Here is a 19,726-nt window from a genome sequence, read left to right as displayed (position 1 = left end):
ACTACTTTGTACTTTCTTTTTCTTTGATGTCGGTCTGGAGATTGTTGAGCCCGATGTTTTAATCCCTTCATGTAAAAAAATGTTATGAATTATATTTTCTTTTTTTCAATATTTATTCACTTTATTTTCCAAATGTTTCATAAATATTGTTTGGTCAAATAAGTCACTTCTTTTGATGAAAACAGTTGTACTATATTTTGATCGGGATCGAAATCTTGGTTCAATGCGCGAAATTGGGAGAATGTCAATATTATGAAAGAGGTCAAATGAAAGATTATAACGGGACAATATGGGTTAATTCGGACCTAAATAAGGTAAGGAATTATAAACTTAAAGTTTTTGTACTAAACTACACTTATTGTATTTGAGTCTCCTCTGATTACCAGCATTGACGTGTCACAGCCTCACAATGTGTCAGACTACCTGTTTCCTGGTGGATGTGCATTTTTAATCCATGCTAAATCATCTGTAAGTACGTACAATGTTACGGTCTTACGAATAGTTAGACATTCTTAAAGGATGAATGTGTGTAGAACACAGTGTGGAAGGATGTTGTTAACATAGGTGCCTATGGTTGTTAATGTTTCTTCGGACACGATTTTATTTGACATTAAATACAGAACATGAAGCATGAAGGATATTGTTCTAAATTTTAATTATATTTCAAGACAAACTCAAGAAAGGTAAAACATAGTTATCATTTCACGATAAAGAATTTTAAATATGAAAAAATCCTATATGTAAATAAGGTACTTAATCTCTTTATTAAAGTTTTTAAAATATGTTCCCACTCATTTACTTGCAAATAAATTATATGAGCATGATGAGCAAGCCGATACTAATTTTGATCAAGTGATTCTTTACAATGGTTTCTAATAGCATGCTCTTTGGCATACATTGAAGTTTCAAACTATAGAAAGCATTTAATGAATTAATGACTTAAATTTGCAAGAGTTTATTATTTTATTTTTGTCAAGATTACTTTCTGATTCTAATTTTTATAAATTCATAAAGTAGAAAAGACATTTTGAAGAATTGAACACATGAATCTGGATGTTCTTTTATTAAAATATGTTAAATTCATTTTTTTTATCTAATGACTACACTACCACAGGTCACATGTTGTGAAGCACAACACCTGAACACATGACAGCTGAATCCATTGAAATATTTTAATCCCATTACTATCAATATCTGTTTAAACTGTTGATCTATTTTGTCAACATGTGCCTGGCAGATATAAAATAATTGGCTGTCTTATGTTACCCGTGTTTTATTTCCTGTTTTGTGTACTTCATGGTCTGCATTTTATTTTATAAGTCTGTATGTAACAATTTTATATACATATATGGGAGTATGAATTTTCCTGTGAATGTATCTCAATTCATTTGCATATAAACTCGTTCCCTAGTATTTGATTTTACATCACATACGTCATATTGAATGGCAATTATTTAAAAAAAGATATGTATTTTGATATGAGGATGTGATTGAAAAGAGAATCAAAAAAGAAAATTTTATGTGACTCAGCATAAGTTTATGTACCATGAAATGTAACTTTGATAAACAGACGGTGGAATTTATATTTAAATTATTATATTAGCAAGATGCTTATCCAACTCAAGAGCTCATTGTGAGAAATTATGTTTAAAGTCTAAATGTTTGCTGTGTGAAACACCTTGTCAAAGGTTAAAATTATGCATTTTTAATGTTTCTTTTAAGTTTTAAAGCTTTTTTGTTGTACTTTAATGTTTACAAATATTTAATAAAGACATACACAGTTTAATAGAGGCATAGTCAGTGTATTATGGAAACGTATTTTACTAGGTAAATATCAATATTTTCCTTATGGACGGTATATTTTATATTTTATGTTTGATGATATTCTTACAGTAGCGTATCAATTACTGTTGTAAGTCATGTGTTCAGCATCCTAGCTGGCCAAGCATACATATTTACTGATATACTGTATAAGCAGAAATTTTAGCAAGGTGTCAATTTTAGCATTATTAGCAAGGGTTTTGAGATCACTAAAATTGAATATCACTAACGATTTATTCCTTATCAGTTGTTATAGCTATCTCACTTGACATAAAATCGCTAAAATTACTTCTTACTAAAATGTATACCAATTTTTTTGGGATAAATCGCTATAGCTAATACATCAGAAATTATTCTCTGAAAAAGAAAGCCACTGAAAGTGCAATGTTATTTGCAAAAGTTGATGTAAATAGTAAACTTGTTTGCTAGAGGTATTATGGTAAACTAGCTGGATCAGAAAAAATCTACAAAGACATGTAGCATGGTTTTAGGTAATAAGAGAGAGAGAGATTATCATGTAATTGCCAGTCCCTACAAATGCAGTATTGCAGTGCCAAATCTCCTTTTATAATTTTAGATCTTAAGATAGATATATATTGATTACCATATGGTTACATGTATGAGTCTTCCTGAATGTTGAGATGTTTTCTTTAGATTTTTTTCCTTCCTGTTTTTCTTTACATTTGTATCTCCCTGTGATTTCACTCTTTAGACTTAGTTCTATACACTGTATAAATGCCTTAGACTGTGCACCACAGCCTTTTATCATTTCAATGATTGATATTTTTATGCCCCTGTAATCAAAGATTTTTGGGCATATATAGTTTTGATCTGTCCATCCATCTGTCTGTTTTTCCACAAATGCTTTAACCTTGGCCATAAATTTTAAACTGTTGGTGCTTGGGCTTTCAGATTTCACTGTAGTATTTCTTGGGACAAGTCCTTTCTTTTGGTACCAACATTTTTGACCTCATGACCTTGGAGAGTTTGACTTATTTTTTGGAAAAGCTGCCATATGGGAGCATCATTGTTTCACAAACACATCTTGTTTTTAAATGAAGGGGGATGGGGGTTCATTGTCAGTCCATCACTGGCCAGAAAACTGAATCATTGAGTAGGGCACCTGTTAAAAGTCTAGGGAACCAGGGTTTAAGTCTGGTTAGTCATTTCCTGTCTTTTCTGTAATCTCTGTATTTATATAGGATTTCTTAATAAGATAGAAATTAAAGACATTTCTTATGATTAATCTAGTTATTGATATCCACTTGATGAGCATATCTTGTACAATTAGTAGTTCAGTATATTACATGTCACGTACTCTCTGGATATATTCAAGAATTTTTTTTCTGTATATATAAACAGAGAATAGAGAGAACGAAGAAATCCAGAGAATGACATTCCTGGATAAATCAACCAGCTCCATCCTGCCATACACCTGTGTCTATATAGGTAAGTAGATTTTATTCTACCTGTGCATTGTGCACTGTTAGTATTCCTTATCTTTTGTATAGAAGGGTTGTCAATATTGTAAGAGCATGCTATGAGGAATGCCAGATAATTTCTACATGTACAGATCATACAGATTTCTTTGTTTTTTTTTTTTACTTTTTATGAAATTAATGGAAGACTTTTGCATACCTGGAGCTTATATCTTCTTCTTCTTTTCCCTTTTTTTTAAAGATCATAGCATTCATTTTTTTTTTAAATCCAAATAGAAAGGGAAAGAAAATCTGAAAATATATTTTATATGGCCATTATTGCTCTTATAGTAAAGAAATGCTGAAAAATATCTTCCTTTGACCAACAGGCTTCAGCTTTTCAGATATGTGATTTTTGATATGTACTTTGGTACATGTGGATTTAAGGTTTGTTTTTGCTCCCTTTGAGAAGGTATTCTTGTTGAATTTTCATGAAAGTGATTTATGGGAGGTAACTCTAAATGTCCTAAAGCTAGGTCATAAATTAGACTCCTGTATGATAGATGAAAAGCAAAATTTCATGAGAAAAAATAACAGTTTCAGTTTATCATCTAGAATTAAACATTATTATGCACTAGGCACACTGTAGCTGTTCATCAAAAGGACATTTGTTTGGCTTTAATATTTCTTTCAAAATCAGATTTGCAATATTAGGAAGCAAATTAGCTCACATACATATATGTATAAATTTTTTTCTATCTTTACAAGTTGATATTATCATTCTTTACAAGCTAGTAAATAGAACATGTCTCAGGTAAATGGGTAGATACATGTTTTTTTAGGAAAATTTCAATATATATATTCATTTTACACAAAAGATATTGCTATTTTCTTACATACATTTCTTTTCTTACATACATTTTTATTGTATGTAGAAATAAACACAGAAGACCTATAATTACACATCAGTCACCAGATATCTATTATAATTGATCACAGCTATCTCTCACAGGATAGAAAACACCTTCATAAGTCCCATTGTTTTGTATATTTGTTGAAAAATATTCCTTTATATGGTTAAATCTTCTCAAGCCATCAATCATGTTAATAAACCTGTGTTTGAATATTAAAGCTTTGATTACCTCATAATTCATCATTGTACCAATAGACAAATACACGAAAAATAGTTTTTGTGCAATGAAACTGAAAATAAGAGATGAAAGAAGGAATTCCAGTATAAAAGTAAACAATGACATTCCTGATTTTATTCATTTGTCAGATGCTTAATCATTAACTGTCACATTGATAATTATGTGTATTATATGACCTTATAGATGCTGAGTTCAAGGACATCTTTGGAGCAGCCTCTCGATGTCTGACATGCTGTGGAGACAGAGAGCAGGTCATTCAGGATCTGAAGCAGATGTGGACAACATCGACTAATCAGAATCATGTCCTACCTTGTCTGTCAGTCAGGACCGGTCTAGACCTGTTCCTGCAGATCAAAAATTATCCACCAGGCTCGGAGGTCATCATGTCAGCCATTAACATTCCTGATATGGTGTACATTGTTAAACACCATGGACTAAAGGTTCAAGTTTACACATCGAAAGCAAAAAAAAAAAAATAATAATAATAATGATAATTTTAAAAAAAAAATGAAGAAGAATTAGAACTCCTGTTAAACTCATCTTCAGTATGTTAAATCTATATATTTTTTCATGATATTCACAAAATGTGGAGCAAAATTCACATCTAAACTAAATAATATTCATTTATTGACTGGGTTCTCGGGCAACATGCGTTTTGTCGGACCCAAGAACCAAACTGTTTGCCTGAGGCCGCTAGGCCTCAGGCAAACAGTTTGGTTTGAGGGGTCGACAAAACGCATGTTGCCCGAGAACACAGTCAATAAATGTTTTGTTATACCTTTTATTTATCTATTTAATTTTTTTTGACATGCATGTATGTCAACCACCAAGAAATGCAAATGAGATTTAGCTTACCCCGCCCATTATGTGATGTAAGCAGTCCAACATCTCATCGACAGGTCCAATATCTCACTCCGCGGTCAAACATCAATTTTTTTTTTATGCCCGCTCAGTAAAATATTGGAAATGTTAGACTTTTATTAGTATTGATTTATATAGGAACAAATTTTTAAAGGTATAACAATAGAAGATATTCAATGAATTTTTTAGTTGGATATAGAATTAATTTCAGTTGCATAGAATTTTTTTATATTTGCAAGTGTGAAACACAAGTGAAATTATCAAAAAATCCTGCCTCACAAGTGAAATTTATTCTATATCCATCTACAAAACACTGAATTTTCAGTTCATTACAGTTTCTTTTTTTTTTCTTTTAGCCCTTTTACCACTATTAACTGTCTTTTCATAACGGAGGCATAGGCTGTGAAGTCATTGCTAAGACATAAAATATTGACAGATGTTTCCCATTTTTTTTACAGGTTGTTCCCTGGGATGTTGATATAGAAAGAACAAGTCCAAAAATAGATCAACTGAAGCACCTCATTTCCACAAAGACAGTAGCCATATTAGTGGCCCATATATATGGGAAGCAGGTAGAAATGGACAGTATTATAGACGTTGCTCAGGATCAGAATGTTGTTGTGATAGAAGATTGTGCCGAGTGTTTCTGTGGTTTTGATTGGTTAGGAAATCCCAGATCAGACTTGGCCCTCTTTAGTTTTGGTGTAATTAAACCTTCAACAGCTTTTGGAGGTGCAATAGCAAAAATTCGTGATCAAGATTTATATGATAAAATGTCCAGACATTATTCTAAATATCCTGTGCAAAAGCATGGGGAATATTTTAAGAAATTGACCAAGTATTTTATGGTTTATTTGTTGTTGGACTGTCCCCAAGTGGTCAAACCTGCCATGTGGCTAACCCGTACTCTAAATATAGACCACAAACGGTATGTTATAAAAATGTTACGAGGATTCCCAAGTGATATGGTTCATCGCATCCGACAACAGCCGTCCAGTGCCCTGTTACAAACTCTTCGACATAGACTGAAAAACTTCAAGCCCACAGAGTTCAAGTCAACCAGTATAAAGGGGGACTATGTCAGAGAGCGCCTCCCAGAATGTGTGACAATTGTAGGAGCAGAGAGCACCGTCAACAACTATTGGCTCTACCCTATATTGGTGGTAAGTATTTGGTACTATGGAATTAATTACACAACATTCTAGAATGTGTTGTAACAGGAGAGGAGAAAAATGCGACATACCAGACTGGGATTTGAACCCGGGCCCCCTAAATCTCCAGTCAGGTGCCTTAGCAACTAAGCTACCTGGCTACCAGCAATCAAACTTGCTTGATCGCCACATTTACACATTGTAAACACAGGCACTTGTTTGGTATTCGGGGCACCCCTTCTTATTTTTACCACAAGGTACCTAACTCAATTTTAGGCACCCCCACTTCAAGCATGTATTTTATTAATATATCAATCTTTAACCTACTTTGAAATGACATCGTTCACTTCGAGAGACTTTTTTCTTGTCAACTAAATCGTTTTAGACGTCTCTGGTCGAGCCTCATTATTGTAAACCACTCATTTATTCCTCGAAAATTACCTCGATACATATTAAGACTTTAGATGGGATACAAATTTCCGGTTGGGGATATAAATGAAGGATAAAACCAGAGACCTTGGAATGGAATACTTGGAAGTTTCTGGTTTTATCCTACCACCATTCGGAAGTTGTATCCCATCTAAAGTCTTAAATGTATTGAGGTAATTTTTGAGGAATAAATGAGTGGTTTACAATAAAGAGGCTCGACCAGAGACATCTGAAATGATTTAATTGACAAGAAAAAAGTCTCTCGAAGCAAACGATGTCATTTTAAAGTAGGTTAATGATTGATATATTAACAAAATACGTGCTTGAAGTGGGGGTGCCTAAAATTGAGTTAGGTACCTTGTGGTAAAAATAAGTAGGAGTGCCCTGTATACGAAACAAGTGCCTGTGACTGTAAACATGGAAATATACATGTGGGGAAGATATACACTAAATCAGGGAAATCTATGAATTAAGAACAATTTCCTGCATGCCAATACCTTGTATATTTTTCTTTCAATAATTACAATACCTTAACCTGGTATTGTGGAAATACCCCAATACTTATGGTTTTTGCTGCTTATTTGGATAATTAACAACACAGTATATATTCATGTTTACAGTATACATGTATATATTTATAAATTTATGATATACATTTTCACATAAAAATGGATGACACAATTTACATTTCATTGCGGTTTTTATGCCCATGTAATCAAAGATTATTCATGCATGGTTATTCAGAAAGTATTCACTTTTTGACAGGAAAATCCAGATACTGTGGTTAAGATATTAAATGCCATGGGGATTGATGCCTACCGTGGTGCCACTCAGTTGAACATTATTGAACCAGAGAAATGGAATTCACACCTGGACTATTTTGCTCCGCTGATCCACTATTATCCTCATGAGGCTCGTTATCTCATTGACCATGTCGTGTACCTTCCAGTCAACAAATCTGTGCCGTTCCATGTGCTTGACCAGATCTGTAAAGGGCTTGAAGTGGCTATTAAAATCAGCAAGAATGGCCGAAGTCTCAGTGTAAGGCCTCATTCCAAACTGTAGAGCAGGAAAAGATCTTAATGTTTTCTGATGTCTATTGCAAATAACATTTTCTTCTGGCAAAAAGACTTTTCTATAATTTCAGCACACAGACAATTTTCCTGTCATGAGTTTTAGAGATTTTTTTAAAAATCAATTTACATGAAAAAGAGTACTAAGTGAAGCTTTAATAACATTTAAATGAAATATTTTCATGGCCAAGTTCAGAAAAAGGCATAAATTAGAAGTAGATGTAACATACTCATTTAAAAATAAAGGTAGAAGAATCTCCTTGAATCCATTTGAGGATTACACAAATGATTAGATTCAAGATAACCTGTAAGTAATAATTATCATTTGTTCTTTGTTTTCCATTGTACATTCTTTGAAGAACAAACAACAGTTTTCATGTTCCACTGTTCTGTATAGTTGTGGTCACCACCATTCAGGTGTTCAGATCAGAATTTATCATCTGCCAGACATGTTTATCATTATTTTAACAAACATTGCTCTTTTATTTTTTTTCTACAAAGCAATGTTTTTAAATCTCTGTTGTTTGGGTAGCAAACATTCCTTTTGAATTGAAATACATCAAAGCTGAAGGTCTGTTTGTATCTCAATCAAAATATGACCAAAGTGAGATTGTTGATTGTGCTTCGTCTTATCAAAAACATTTATTTCTATATATAGGAACATTTTAGTTTTTTTTTTTTTTTAATTCAGATTGGTATTTTGGTGTTTAATACCTGGTATGTAGGAACCATTTCATCATAAAACGGGTCATAAATGAATGATAGTCACATATAAGTATCTACATTATATACAGTATGTGGAATCTCGGGCCATTATGATTAGTCACTTATCCTGGAGAAAGTCTGCAAATCAACACAGTCAGGCTACTAGACACATTTTTATAAATGTTTTTCAGTAGGTCTCGTAGTTTTAATTTATTTTCTTACAAAAAATAATTTTCCTTTCATTATTGAATCCACCCTAGATTACTATGAAAGCATAATCTTTTTGTTTACTTGTTTTATAAAGCCTGTACTGTTGGGGATTTTTTATATGAATTTTGTTTATGTAGACTGTGTATTCCCAATTTCTTATTTAGTTGGAATATTGACTGTGATTGTTTTTTGTGATTCAGTTTAAATGTCACTTGATTTATACAGAATTGAATGTATAATATTATGGATATTTTATGCAGATTTGAGTCTATCCTTGCCAAAACTATGTAATCTATTGAATCATTTTAAAAGATTTTTTATGTTCACTGTCTGTTAAATGTACATTACAGAAAAAAATGCAATAAAAACAATATTTCATTAAAATTTATATTTTTGGAAATGAGCCTGCACATGTTAATTCCTTGTTTGACTTGTACGTACATGTAAATGAAAGGTAAGAAGCAGAGTGATATTTTCAATTTATCTACTCTGGCTAAACAAAAAAATAACACTTGAATAAACTTATAATTTATTGCCTTGTTGACATTTCGATAAAGTAGTTGCTGTGCATTCACTCAATACCATTATCATACAATTAGTTCAACACAATGTTAATTATATGCCTTCAAATTTCATCATTACGCAAATGTCATTCTCAACAGCACAGCTTCAGAAATTACTCAATAGCTTATTATTCATGTAATATGCGGGGCAAGTCGAAGGGCATTAAAACTTATCAAGATTGAATATTGTGCATTAAACAGAGGTGTGACCGAAGCCATCGCCTCAAGCCACGGATATGAGAGAGGATACTTACATTTTGGCCGTGGTTTGGATTTGAGAGAGAATAGTACATTTTGGCCTTGGTTTACAACCATGGATTGGAATCGCCAGAATGAAAACTGATCGAACACCCTCTACCGGTTACCAACAATTGACCCCGCGTAGTTATTAATATTAATCACTTCGAATACTAAATGTTTCCGCAAAAGACAAGAATTTTAGTTCAAATCTATGATCATATTACAGGTGCGAATCTTACTTAGATTCTGTACAAGTTATTTCCCTTGTGTCAGTGTTTCAATGGTATATATACATTCTTACTTTTGCACAGTGTACCTCTGAGTCGAAGTACTTTCTCATATTTGAGCAAAAAAATCAGCCCCTATTTTCTTTTTGGTCAACTTTATATGAAAAACGTGAGGATAACGAACAATGACCGATCTAAAAAAAAAAAAACCTACAAACGATACAAATCTGTAAACAGGGCATAAAACACGGACCCCCGGAAATATCAGCATTCCCTGTCGACCGGTCACAACCGCCTTTAGCCCTATGTATTGATCAGGTAGACATAATATTCCACAGTCAAATTTAGTATAAAGACAAAGGCCTAACAATTGTATGAATATGTAAGTAAAAATACGACCCAATAATAGGTTATATTTGCTAACAAGGTCAGTATAACGACCATATAATTTACGAAATGCTGTCTTTAAACGAGGTTGTTGAAATCCCTGTAACATCAATTTGTCTGTCAGTAGTCTGCCTTGATTGTACCCAGAACATGCTCTTGAGTATCGAATAAACGCCATATACAGGTGATAGCTAGTAGAATATTACTACATATATAATGAAAGTTGACGATATCGATGGAAAAGGCTAAAGTCATCTCGTTTTTCATACAGTTTAGTTGTTAGTTGGCCCTTATCGTCTATATAGTCAGTAAAACATCCAATGTGGCAGACTCCATGGTGTCTTTTATTTCTAGTTCACTGGGAAATATCGAGTCGACATATATCTGAAGCTAAACATGGATATTGATATATCTTTTTTTCTCTTTCTTCTAATTGAACCGTGAAGTAACACAGATTTTTTTTCTTGCCAATAAGTTAATGTGACTTGCATGCTTTTGAACCTTGTTCACATCATCTGAAGTTTAACAGAAGAGTTTATTTTAAATAGTCTAAACAGGGCACAGCCGGACAGAGTCTTGGGCTCTTTATAGCTTATAGATCCCCTACAGCTTCTAATGGACAATATACACAGTGTTCGGAGTCTGAGCATCACACACGCCCTTCACCTTTCACACCTATAAAAAGAACCGAAGAAACATATATATATGGCACTGATGAGCTGAATTTTGTGTCCTCTCATACACGTACTTCACAAACTTATTTTTGTCTAGGTGGGGTGTTAGGATACCTTAAAAGCCAAGCTCTAGGAATATCACTTTTTAAAAGAAATGCTCCATTCTGTATCAACTTCTCCAGTCCTACTAATATATTCTAGATCATTTTGAACAATTGTCATAAAATTAACTAATTTGAATTTAAACTTTGATTCACTACATAATCACACATGAGCGGAATATCTAATTTCAATTTGATGAAATTAAATCTACACGGTTTTAATGAGTATGGAACTTTAATGAGAAATGTTGAAAGAAAAAAAGTTCACGCGCCTTTGTTATGAAGAAAAAAGAGTAAGCATATATTTTCATGATTTTTTAAAGAAAAGAGTTTGAAGCAAGTGACATTATTTAGTCAAAACTTATCTTAAATAAAAAAAAATATTTGATTTAGCAAGGTCTTAAATGAGATTCATGACGCCGATAAACCGTTACAAGGTTTAGTTCCATCATCTATATCCTGATTGAATATTAAACAGGACTCCTAAACCTTTGAAACATGACTGCACATGAGTGATTTGTATCGTAAATTAATCAAAGCTACTATAAGGTGCTTGGAGGGAGTGTTCACGTGAAATTTACTTTAAAAAAAATTTAGCCTATACAACAAATATTATAGTCATAAAGTACTGGATGATAAATGAAAGTGAAACCGCTTATTCTGACCCCCGACTGACCTACTTTAATTTGACATTGTAAAATGTACAGTGTATAATGTTGATTTATATTATCGATATGACGTAACAATAATGAATTTATTTTACCCTACTGTGGCCCCTCTGATTCAGAGGCATGGGATGAAACAAACTGAAATCTACCATAAATAAGGATGCCTGCATATCATTGCATATTAATTTGACAAATAATCCCATCTGTAAACCTACTGAAATATGCTTCCCTTGTCCCGGTAGAAATAAAATTGAAACCTTCTGTAACCCCACCCGTATCCCAGGGCCATTATTTGATTTTTTTTTAATCTGCATTTTTTTAAACTGTGTAGAAGAGCTTGAGTCTTTTGTGCAAACTTTGACCCCTTTCTTTAAATATATATGCTTTCGTTTAACAGTGTTTAACTTGAATAATTTCTTTGAATCCACCCTGACCAAATGGATATATTTTGAAATCTAAAAAAAAAAAAATTGAGAAACTATCGCTTAGATATTTTTGAAAAAATGAGTAAAAATTAATAAGTATGTTCTAGAAACATTCGAACCATTTAAAAAAAATTACATATCAATTATCCCCAGCCCCGAGTCTGGAAGAGAAGGGAGTGTGGACAGAGATGGAGTAATCTAGACCCAATGATGTTTGCATGGAAATTCGTATGCTTTTTAAAGAATTCATTTCTATTTCAGGCTTTTGGACTTTTCTCATCCAGTCCTTGATCTGTTGATGCAGCAGAGATTTATTTACAGTTATTTAACACCTTCCAGTTTTTACTATTTCGTTTTCTTTAAATTTTATCTTTTAATCATTACATCTTCATTATGATCCTTCTCGGCATAAAGAAAAACTTAGATTCTCTTAAATCAATAATGCTTAATTTGTTTACAATAATGGTTGTTTAGTTTTGGAGAAAGTTTTAATAAGATAACAGGCACAGAGAACCGGCGATAAAATCATAGACCGGTCCAAACATAAAATCATAGACCGTTCCAGACATAAAATCATAGACCGGTCCAAACATAAAATCATAGACCGGTCCAGACATAAAATCATAGATCGATCCAAACAAAAAAATCTTAGACCGGTCCAAACATAAAATCATAGACCTGTCCAAACATAAAATCATAGACCGGTCCAAACATAAAATCATAGACCGATCCAAACATAAAATCATATTCCGGTCCAGACATAAAATCATAGACCGGTCCAGACATAAGTCTTCATGGTATATTTGTTCATTCCTCATTTCCTACTATACTTGTTATTTTATATGATTTAATTTTTTTCATTTTATCAGAGAAAATGGGGACAAAATGGAAATTGCTTTACTTGCTGATGAGAATTTAGAGCCTGATCATATTATCTAATAAAATATGTCAACTTTGAGCAGATTAACCCATTTTACCCTTTGCTCCAAGAAAGCTGCATGCATGAAAAATGACACCCCCCCCCCCAAAAAAAAAAAAAAACGGACACACGGCTTGACTGTGCTTTAGCGGTAACAACAAGAACCATGGGTTCAAAAGAATTAAATAGAAATTTCAAGAAGTTAAATATTTTTTTTAAAAAAGATTTTAAAAACATGTTATGAATAGAATGGTGAAAGAACATGCATGTTTTGTCAGAATTTTCGAAAGAACTATCCGTGCTAAGATTTCAGTAAATATCACATGGGATTTAAATCCGAATTTTTCCTCCACATATCCTCTCTGACTTTATATTAACAAAATATACTAGGACGGCATGTTAGAGCTTTTGTCCAGCTATCAAGTGCCGCTGTCGTCACATAAAAGTATTTTTACACCCTCGATCAGTGTGGGGTTTAATTTACCACAATGCGCACACCTTAGACACACTCATGACATAGCTGGCTTCCATACCTGTGTTTATCTCCAGGTAAGATTGGAAGAGGACCACAGGAAAGTGAAACGTTCCTGAGTGATGAATACACCACGATAAGGATTTAGGACCAAACACAGACTCTCAATATGGGGCACCTGTAAGTACTCAAGTTTTGAATTTCGGTCGGACTTTTTCCAGTTTCATTGTATTTTTATTTATTCTTTTGCAATAATTTTCTTTCTATCTTTTCCATTCTAATAGGAAATGAATTTGTATATCTGGGCTTGACTTACATTAGAAAATCGAACATTTAATTAATATTTACTTTAGTCTAAATAAAGATTATATGACACACTTTTCATTAAACTTTTAAAGGAATCTTTAAAAATCTATTTAAATCCAACCAACCGTGAAAAAACAACGTATTTTCCTTCAGATTTAAAAAAAAAATCAAATGTATATTTCATAATAAGTTGGACTTATGTACACATTTCATTTAAGGATTGTAAGAAAACAATAAGTCAATAATATGTTTTTATTTCATCTTAAAATTTAACAAGATGAAATTGCTTTTGGACATGCACATGTAATCTATTAAGATTTTTCTTTAAAGTTTACTGTGACACCCTTTCTGCCTCTAAGTGCAGAAGTTAAATAAATTACGCGTTAGAAATAAAAGAAATATGTACTTGGACAAGATGTTTTAAGGAAGTATGTCAGGAAATTTACAAGATCAAAAGATCCCATTACAGGACATGTTTTAAGAACAAACTTTATGTTAGATTTGAGAATTTTCAAATCTTCAAATGTGTTTTTTAAGATGATTTTTTTTTGTATGACAACATTGATGACATTGTTCAGTATAACAATGAATGACACAGGTGAGTGCTGATGTCAGGGATTATTAATCAACATTCCCATTTCCTGTAGGACTGTGAATTTCTAAAACGCAGTTCTCACAACAAGGAAGTCAGAAATAAACAATAACTTCGGATAAATACTCCTATTATTTGACAAAGAGAATAATTCATGTAAAGTCTTAAGTCTTCTGTTCATTTGCGGACGGCGATTGATCTGAACATTTATATATGGGAACTGCTGCTATCCTTATCTGAGATAAGAAATTATCACGAAATAATCCTCCCTAGCTTTTTTTCCCAATTAACTGCAGTGGCTCCATTACGTCTCACTTAGTGTCCCAAAAGCATTTGTTATTGATATCACATGCATCACTTTCAGTTTTTTTTTTTTAAGTTTCAGGGGACAAATGTTTAGTGCACTTCCAGTGTTTGAGTGTCTCCTCAAGTTGAGTGTGTTACAGAATACGACCGCAAAGTATTGCATGTCCATGCTTGACAAATTCATATGCTTATAAATAAACTTTTACCCCTAAGTTACGTGATATTTTTTATCTAATTTTATCTAAAATTCTTATCGGAGGAAGTGACCCCAATTTATGTTTGATGTTTATTTTCACATGATTTCTCTTAATAAAGCATGTGTATTTACATTTTATTCTTCTCAAAATCAACACGTACATGTATAGTGTGTTTGATTTGTATATGTAATCGGAGAGACCGTTTAATTTCTTTATATAGCAGACTGATTATTAAAAAATGTTTGCCCTCCCCCGCCCGACTGGCTAAAAATGGCCCGACTCAAAAGTGTTTCTTAACTAGCAGGAAACAATATTTTTTCCCTTTTAATTCCTGAATTTTCTCATTCCGTCAATATGTATGTTGAAATTTTCTAGGGAAAAAAATTTCCACCTACCTACCGACCCAATTCCTTTACCATGAGTCGGGAGAGGGCAAACAAACATTATTTTAAAGATGGCCTAATGTCAACTTTTTTCCGTGGATATTTTTTGCAATTTTGTCATCCTTATATAGACATAATCATTCATCGATACATGTACATTGTAGTAAGTCCCTTATTTTAAAGGAAAAAAAGTTTGTACATACAACATGTGTATCTGTTCAAGACTTCAGGGCCGATTTCTTCGTCCTTGCGAAGGTTAATTCTTATAAGGGATTCTGTGAATTGTTGGTTTACCAAAAGGCCTTTAGATGAATTAAGAAAAGAGTATTGTCCTCAATAATGCAAGCAGTTTCAGCTATGAAAAATTACCGTATATACTCGCCTATAAGTCGAATTTTGGGGAGTTAAATTTTGAACAAAAAGCATAGGTCCGACTTATAGGCGAGTCGTAGAATTTGAAATTTTTCTGGAAAAGGAAATATAGTAATATTGTAACAATTCCAACGATAATTGTTTGTAAAGATCGGAAATTAATCTAATGCAGATAATAAAATGATCACGTTACCACATGCACAGAAGACAAGTACTTAGAAATTTAAATTATCTTGTATTTGTTTAAATTGTTAATAAAGATCAAATATCGATTCTGTATTAAAAACAAAACAAAAATACAACCCCCCCCCCCCAAAAAAAAAAAAAAACAAAAACAAACAAACAAACAAAAACCATACACACACAAAAAAAAAAATAAAAAAACAAAACAAAACAATCAAAACAAAAATAAATAAATAAATAGATAGATAGATAAATAAATAAATAAAAAAAACGTGATCATATATGTATCTTTAAAAGGGGTTGGGGGATAGGGGATTGCAAAATCCGTATGTCAGGAGCCTAGCTGTGTATAAAATAAGCTGTTACAGTGCGAAATGTAATAACGAAGCAAAATATTGTTAATTGGGATTATTACATTAACTATATACTGTACGTAGTTTTTACAGTTTGGTCTGTAACACGTGTAAAACGCGTTGATTTGCTGGTCGTGGCAAACATGAAAAAGTGAACTTTCTATGTACATTTTTATGGGGGTTGGGGTTGGTCATTCTTACCAAAATGAAAATGGTGGAGATAACGAACTGTGATCAATATCAATAAACCTACAACAATACAAATCTGTGAACAGGGCATAATACGGACCCTTGTAAATTCCAGAGGTGGGATCAGGTGTCTAGGAGGAATAAGCAACCCCCGTGAGCCCTGTAAAGAATTAAAAAATACCATGGAATTCATTTTTGAATCAAAACTTCATTTGACCAATGCATTTGTTATTTGCAGTGTTGAAGACATAACAGGAAAGGCCTTTAAGAAGATAAAGATCGGAACCACTGACGACACAGGTGCTCACCGTCTGAACCGTCTCTATTGTATGGCCTTTTTTATTGCACTCACCCTCTTTTCTAGCGCTGAACAGTTTGTTGGAGAACCAATCTCTTGCTGGTGCCCTGCTCAATTCAAAAAGTTCCACGTATCATACGCTAATGCCTATTGCTGGATCAAAAACACTTACCTTGTACCATTCGAGGAGTCACTTCCGGTGGACCACAGGGAAAGAGAGGACCAGGAGATCATGTACTACCAGTGGGTCCCCATCATCTTTGCCTTGCAAGCTTTCCTATTTTTTCTTCCAAGAATGTTTTGGAAACACTGGAACGGATATTCTGGGTTCGATCTAAAGAAGGTTCTTAGGATAGCGGAGGGAGCCTCTTACGATAGTCCGGAAGAAAGAAAAGACAAGATTGGACAGTTGGCTGAATTCATTGACAGATGGATAGATATAAGGGATTGTATTATGGGTAAAACGAAAACTTCAAGGCGGATAAAGGAAACAATGGCATCTGCGGGAATACACAAGGGGAATTTTATGACGGTGTTTTATCTTTTTACCGGCTTCCTATATTTTGCAAATACACTTGGACAGTTTTTCCTTTTGGAACTTTTATTGGGAAATAATTTTTTTCATATCGGTCCGGATTTTCTCATGTTAATGTTTCAGGGTAAAAAGTGGAAAGATTTGGAACGCTTCCCGTTGGTGACATATTGTGACTTCGACATTAGACAGTTGTCTAATCTACAACGCTGGACTGTCCAGTGTTCGCTTCCAATTAATTTGTTTAATGAGAAACTCTTTGTCATCACCTGGTTTCTTCTCGTTGGAATGACTTTCATCAATGGAGGACACCTTATCTGGAACGTAGTCACATTCTGTTTGCCATGGAGGCAGCACCAGTATATAATTAAATATTTGAATATATCAGAGCCTAAGCATTTCAACTCCAAAGGCGAAGCTAGACAAAGAGACCTCGTGGATAAGTTTATCAAGAATTATTTAAGGAATGATGGGATATTTGTGATTTGGATGGTGTCGGCCAACACTAGCCAAGTCCTAGCATCAGAGTTGGTGGAATTATTATGGACAAATTATTGTGAGAAACCTTCGATCAAAAGTTACATGAATCTCAAAGATGATGAGATTCAGTGTTAATTCGATCCGTGCATGTCGAAAACAAATCATTTTTTATACGTCTCGTCTTGTTTAACGTCTGAAAATTGAATTTCACTTAAATTTTTATCATATGAGATGCACCTGTATCTATGCATTCGTTAATTCTCTTACATTAACACAGGTAAATTTGTAACTTTTATGATAAACATTTCTGTAAAGGTATGCTGTTAAAACATTTTGTACTGAACGAAAAAACATCTTGTACTGAACATCTCTATTCAATAGTGAATATCGTAAACAAGGTTTACCTATGAGTTTTCATATTTTCATTTTATTCTTTTCAGAATTCATGAGAAATTGTCATAGAAAGCAATGTGTTCATATAATAAAACAGCTACTGGATTGTACTTGGTCAAATCGATCATAAAGACACCCACTTACAACAATATTTATACGTCATCCTTCTGATTCCGCGTCTCAAGTGCTAAATGATCCTATGGACCTTGTACAAGTCAAATCATTTTACAATGCTAATAAAAGTGTGAAAGTCCAGATATTAAACAAATATTGAATCTATTTAAAACAATTAAAATTCCAAACAAGTGTTGGAGTTTTACCTGTTTAGCGATTGACAAGGATCTACTTGTGTGCTGCATATATTCATGAAACGGGCCGTTGGTGTTGTTAGATTTAATCTGATATTTTTTTTGTTTCAGATTTGGTGCTTTATATATGTACCCACAAAAGTGTCTGGTTGTTTACTGTGATGTTTAACAGACCATTGTTTATTAACATTTATTTATCTACGTAAATACAGGTTTAGTGCTCATAAATTAAGTAGATTTTTTTTTATATTAATTCTATTTGTTTTTATATCACAAACATTTCAAGAATTGTCAAATGAGAATTCCTTATCGGTTTATTACTCTTCACCAAATTATCATGAGAAAAAAGAGATAGTCAATATTTTTATGCAATTGTTTTAGTTTCTAAGCATCGTTTTAAATTCATGGTTTGAAGACAAACATTTTATAATCATTTTATCATGATATAAATTTTGAATTTCCTAGGTCTAGGTAAATTAAAATAATTATAACATGATAATTTACCGGTGCTGTTTTTGTAAAGTCCAGTGTGGGACATATGTAGCAATAAGTATGAATTTTATTCTTACAGATATATGTTGTCTCGTGTAATTTTGTGATATACATGTACTTTCAGAATTTTTTAAAGTCAGATTCATAAACCTTTGAATATATCTTAATGTCACTGGTGAGATAGCTTTTTGCATATTGTAGTTAACATGCAAAATGAATAAAAAAAAAATCAGAAAAAATATTTTTTTATTCATCATTTAAATAATCTGTTCCATTTAATTTTTCCTCGATGTACTAATTAGTCATAAAAAGTGAAGTAAATGAAAAAGGTAATAACAAAATTGATACATCATGTCTGTCCGCACCCAGGACTCGAATTGATAAATAGTGTCAGTTTGACCTTAAGAAATGTTGATAGGTTTAAACTCTTCAAATAATACAACCCTGTATTTACTTTATCGGGAATAGATTAATTTTTTAAGTTTTTGTTCTTGATCGTCGCTTTAAAAATGTGAATCAAAAAGAAAACTGTCTTTAAAAATATATTGCATGCAAAAGCAGAAGCTTACTGGGTTGTCAAAAAATTTGATCAATGATGTGCACGAACATGACTGAATTCGTAAATTACTCAGTTGATAGGATTTTATCTGGGGTTTAGGTTATCGAAACTTACCATTACATAATATTAGTTTGTCTTCTGGACAGTAGATCAAGGAGGGCAAAACGAACCATTATACTTCCTTACCTTTCTAACTATATAACAACAAAATTATGGGCAGCTGCAGATATTTTTTTTAAGTTTTGTTGGACGAATTTTATCACTTCATTTTCAGACATATTTAATGAG

General features: G+C 32.7%; 1 protein-coding gene across 1 annotated transcript; it reads left to right on the top strand.

Annotated features, from left to right (window-relative positions):
* The first annotated feature begins 228 nt into the window (after nucleotides 1–228).
* On the top strand, nucleotides 229–19,106 carry LOC133179182 (uncharacterized). Its single transcript, XM_061313974.1, has 6 exons — nucleotides 229–314; nucleotides 3,184–3,270; nucleotides 4,574–4,830; nucleotides 5,710–6,414; nucleotides 7,597–7,892; nucleotides 16,615–19,106. The coding sequence occupies exons 2-6, from the start codon at nucleotides 3,213–3,215 to the stop codon at nucleotides 17,819–17,821; spliced, it is 2,523 nt and encodes an 840-aa protein (XP_061169958.1). The 5' UTR covers nucleotides 229–314; nucleotides 3,184–3,212; the 3' UTR covers nucleotides 17,822–19,106.
* The last annotated feature ends 620 nt before the right edge of the window (nucleotides 19,107–19,726 follow it).

This window comes from Saccostrea echinata, unplaced genomic scaffold (assembly GCF_033153115.1).
Source record: "Saccostrea echinata isolate AGI-Se365-2 ecotype Australia unplaced genomic scaffold, CSIRO_AGI_Sech_v1 ptg000004l, whole genome shotgun sequence".
NCBI classification, from domain to species: Eukaryota; Metazoa; Mollusca; class Bivalvia; order Ostreida; family Ostreidae; genus Saccostrea; species Saccostrea echinata.
The sequence above is the reverse complement of the archived record's forward strand: the minus strand, read 5'-3'. Positions and strand labels throughout refer to the sequence as shown.

Excerpts from the sequence above, each read along its gene's own strand:
- LOC133179182 (XM_061313974.1), top strand. The coding sequence starts at position 3,213 with ATGACATTCCTGGATAAATCAACCAGCTCCATCCTGCCATACACCTGT. Across the intron at positions 4,831-5,709 it reads TTAAACACCATGGACTAAAG|GTTGTTCCCTGGGATGTTGA; the intron begins GTTCAAGTTTAC and ends TTTTTTTTACAG. Across the intron at positions 6,415-7,596 it reads GGCTCTACCCTATATTGGTG|GAAAATCCAGATACTGTGGT; the intron begins GTAAGTATTTGG and ends ACTTTTTGACAG.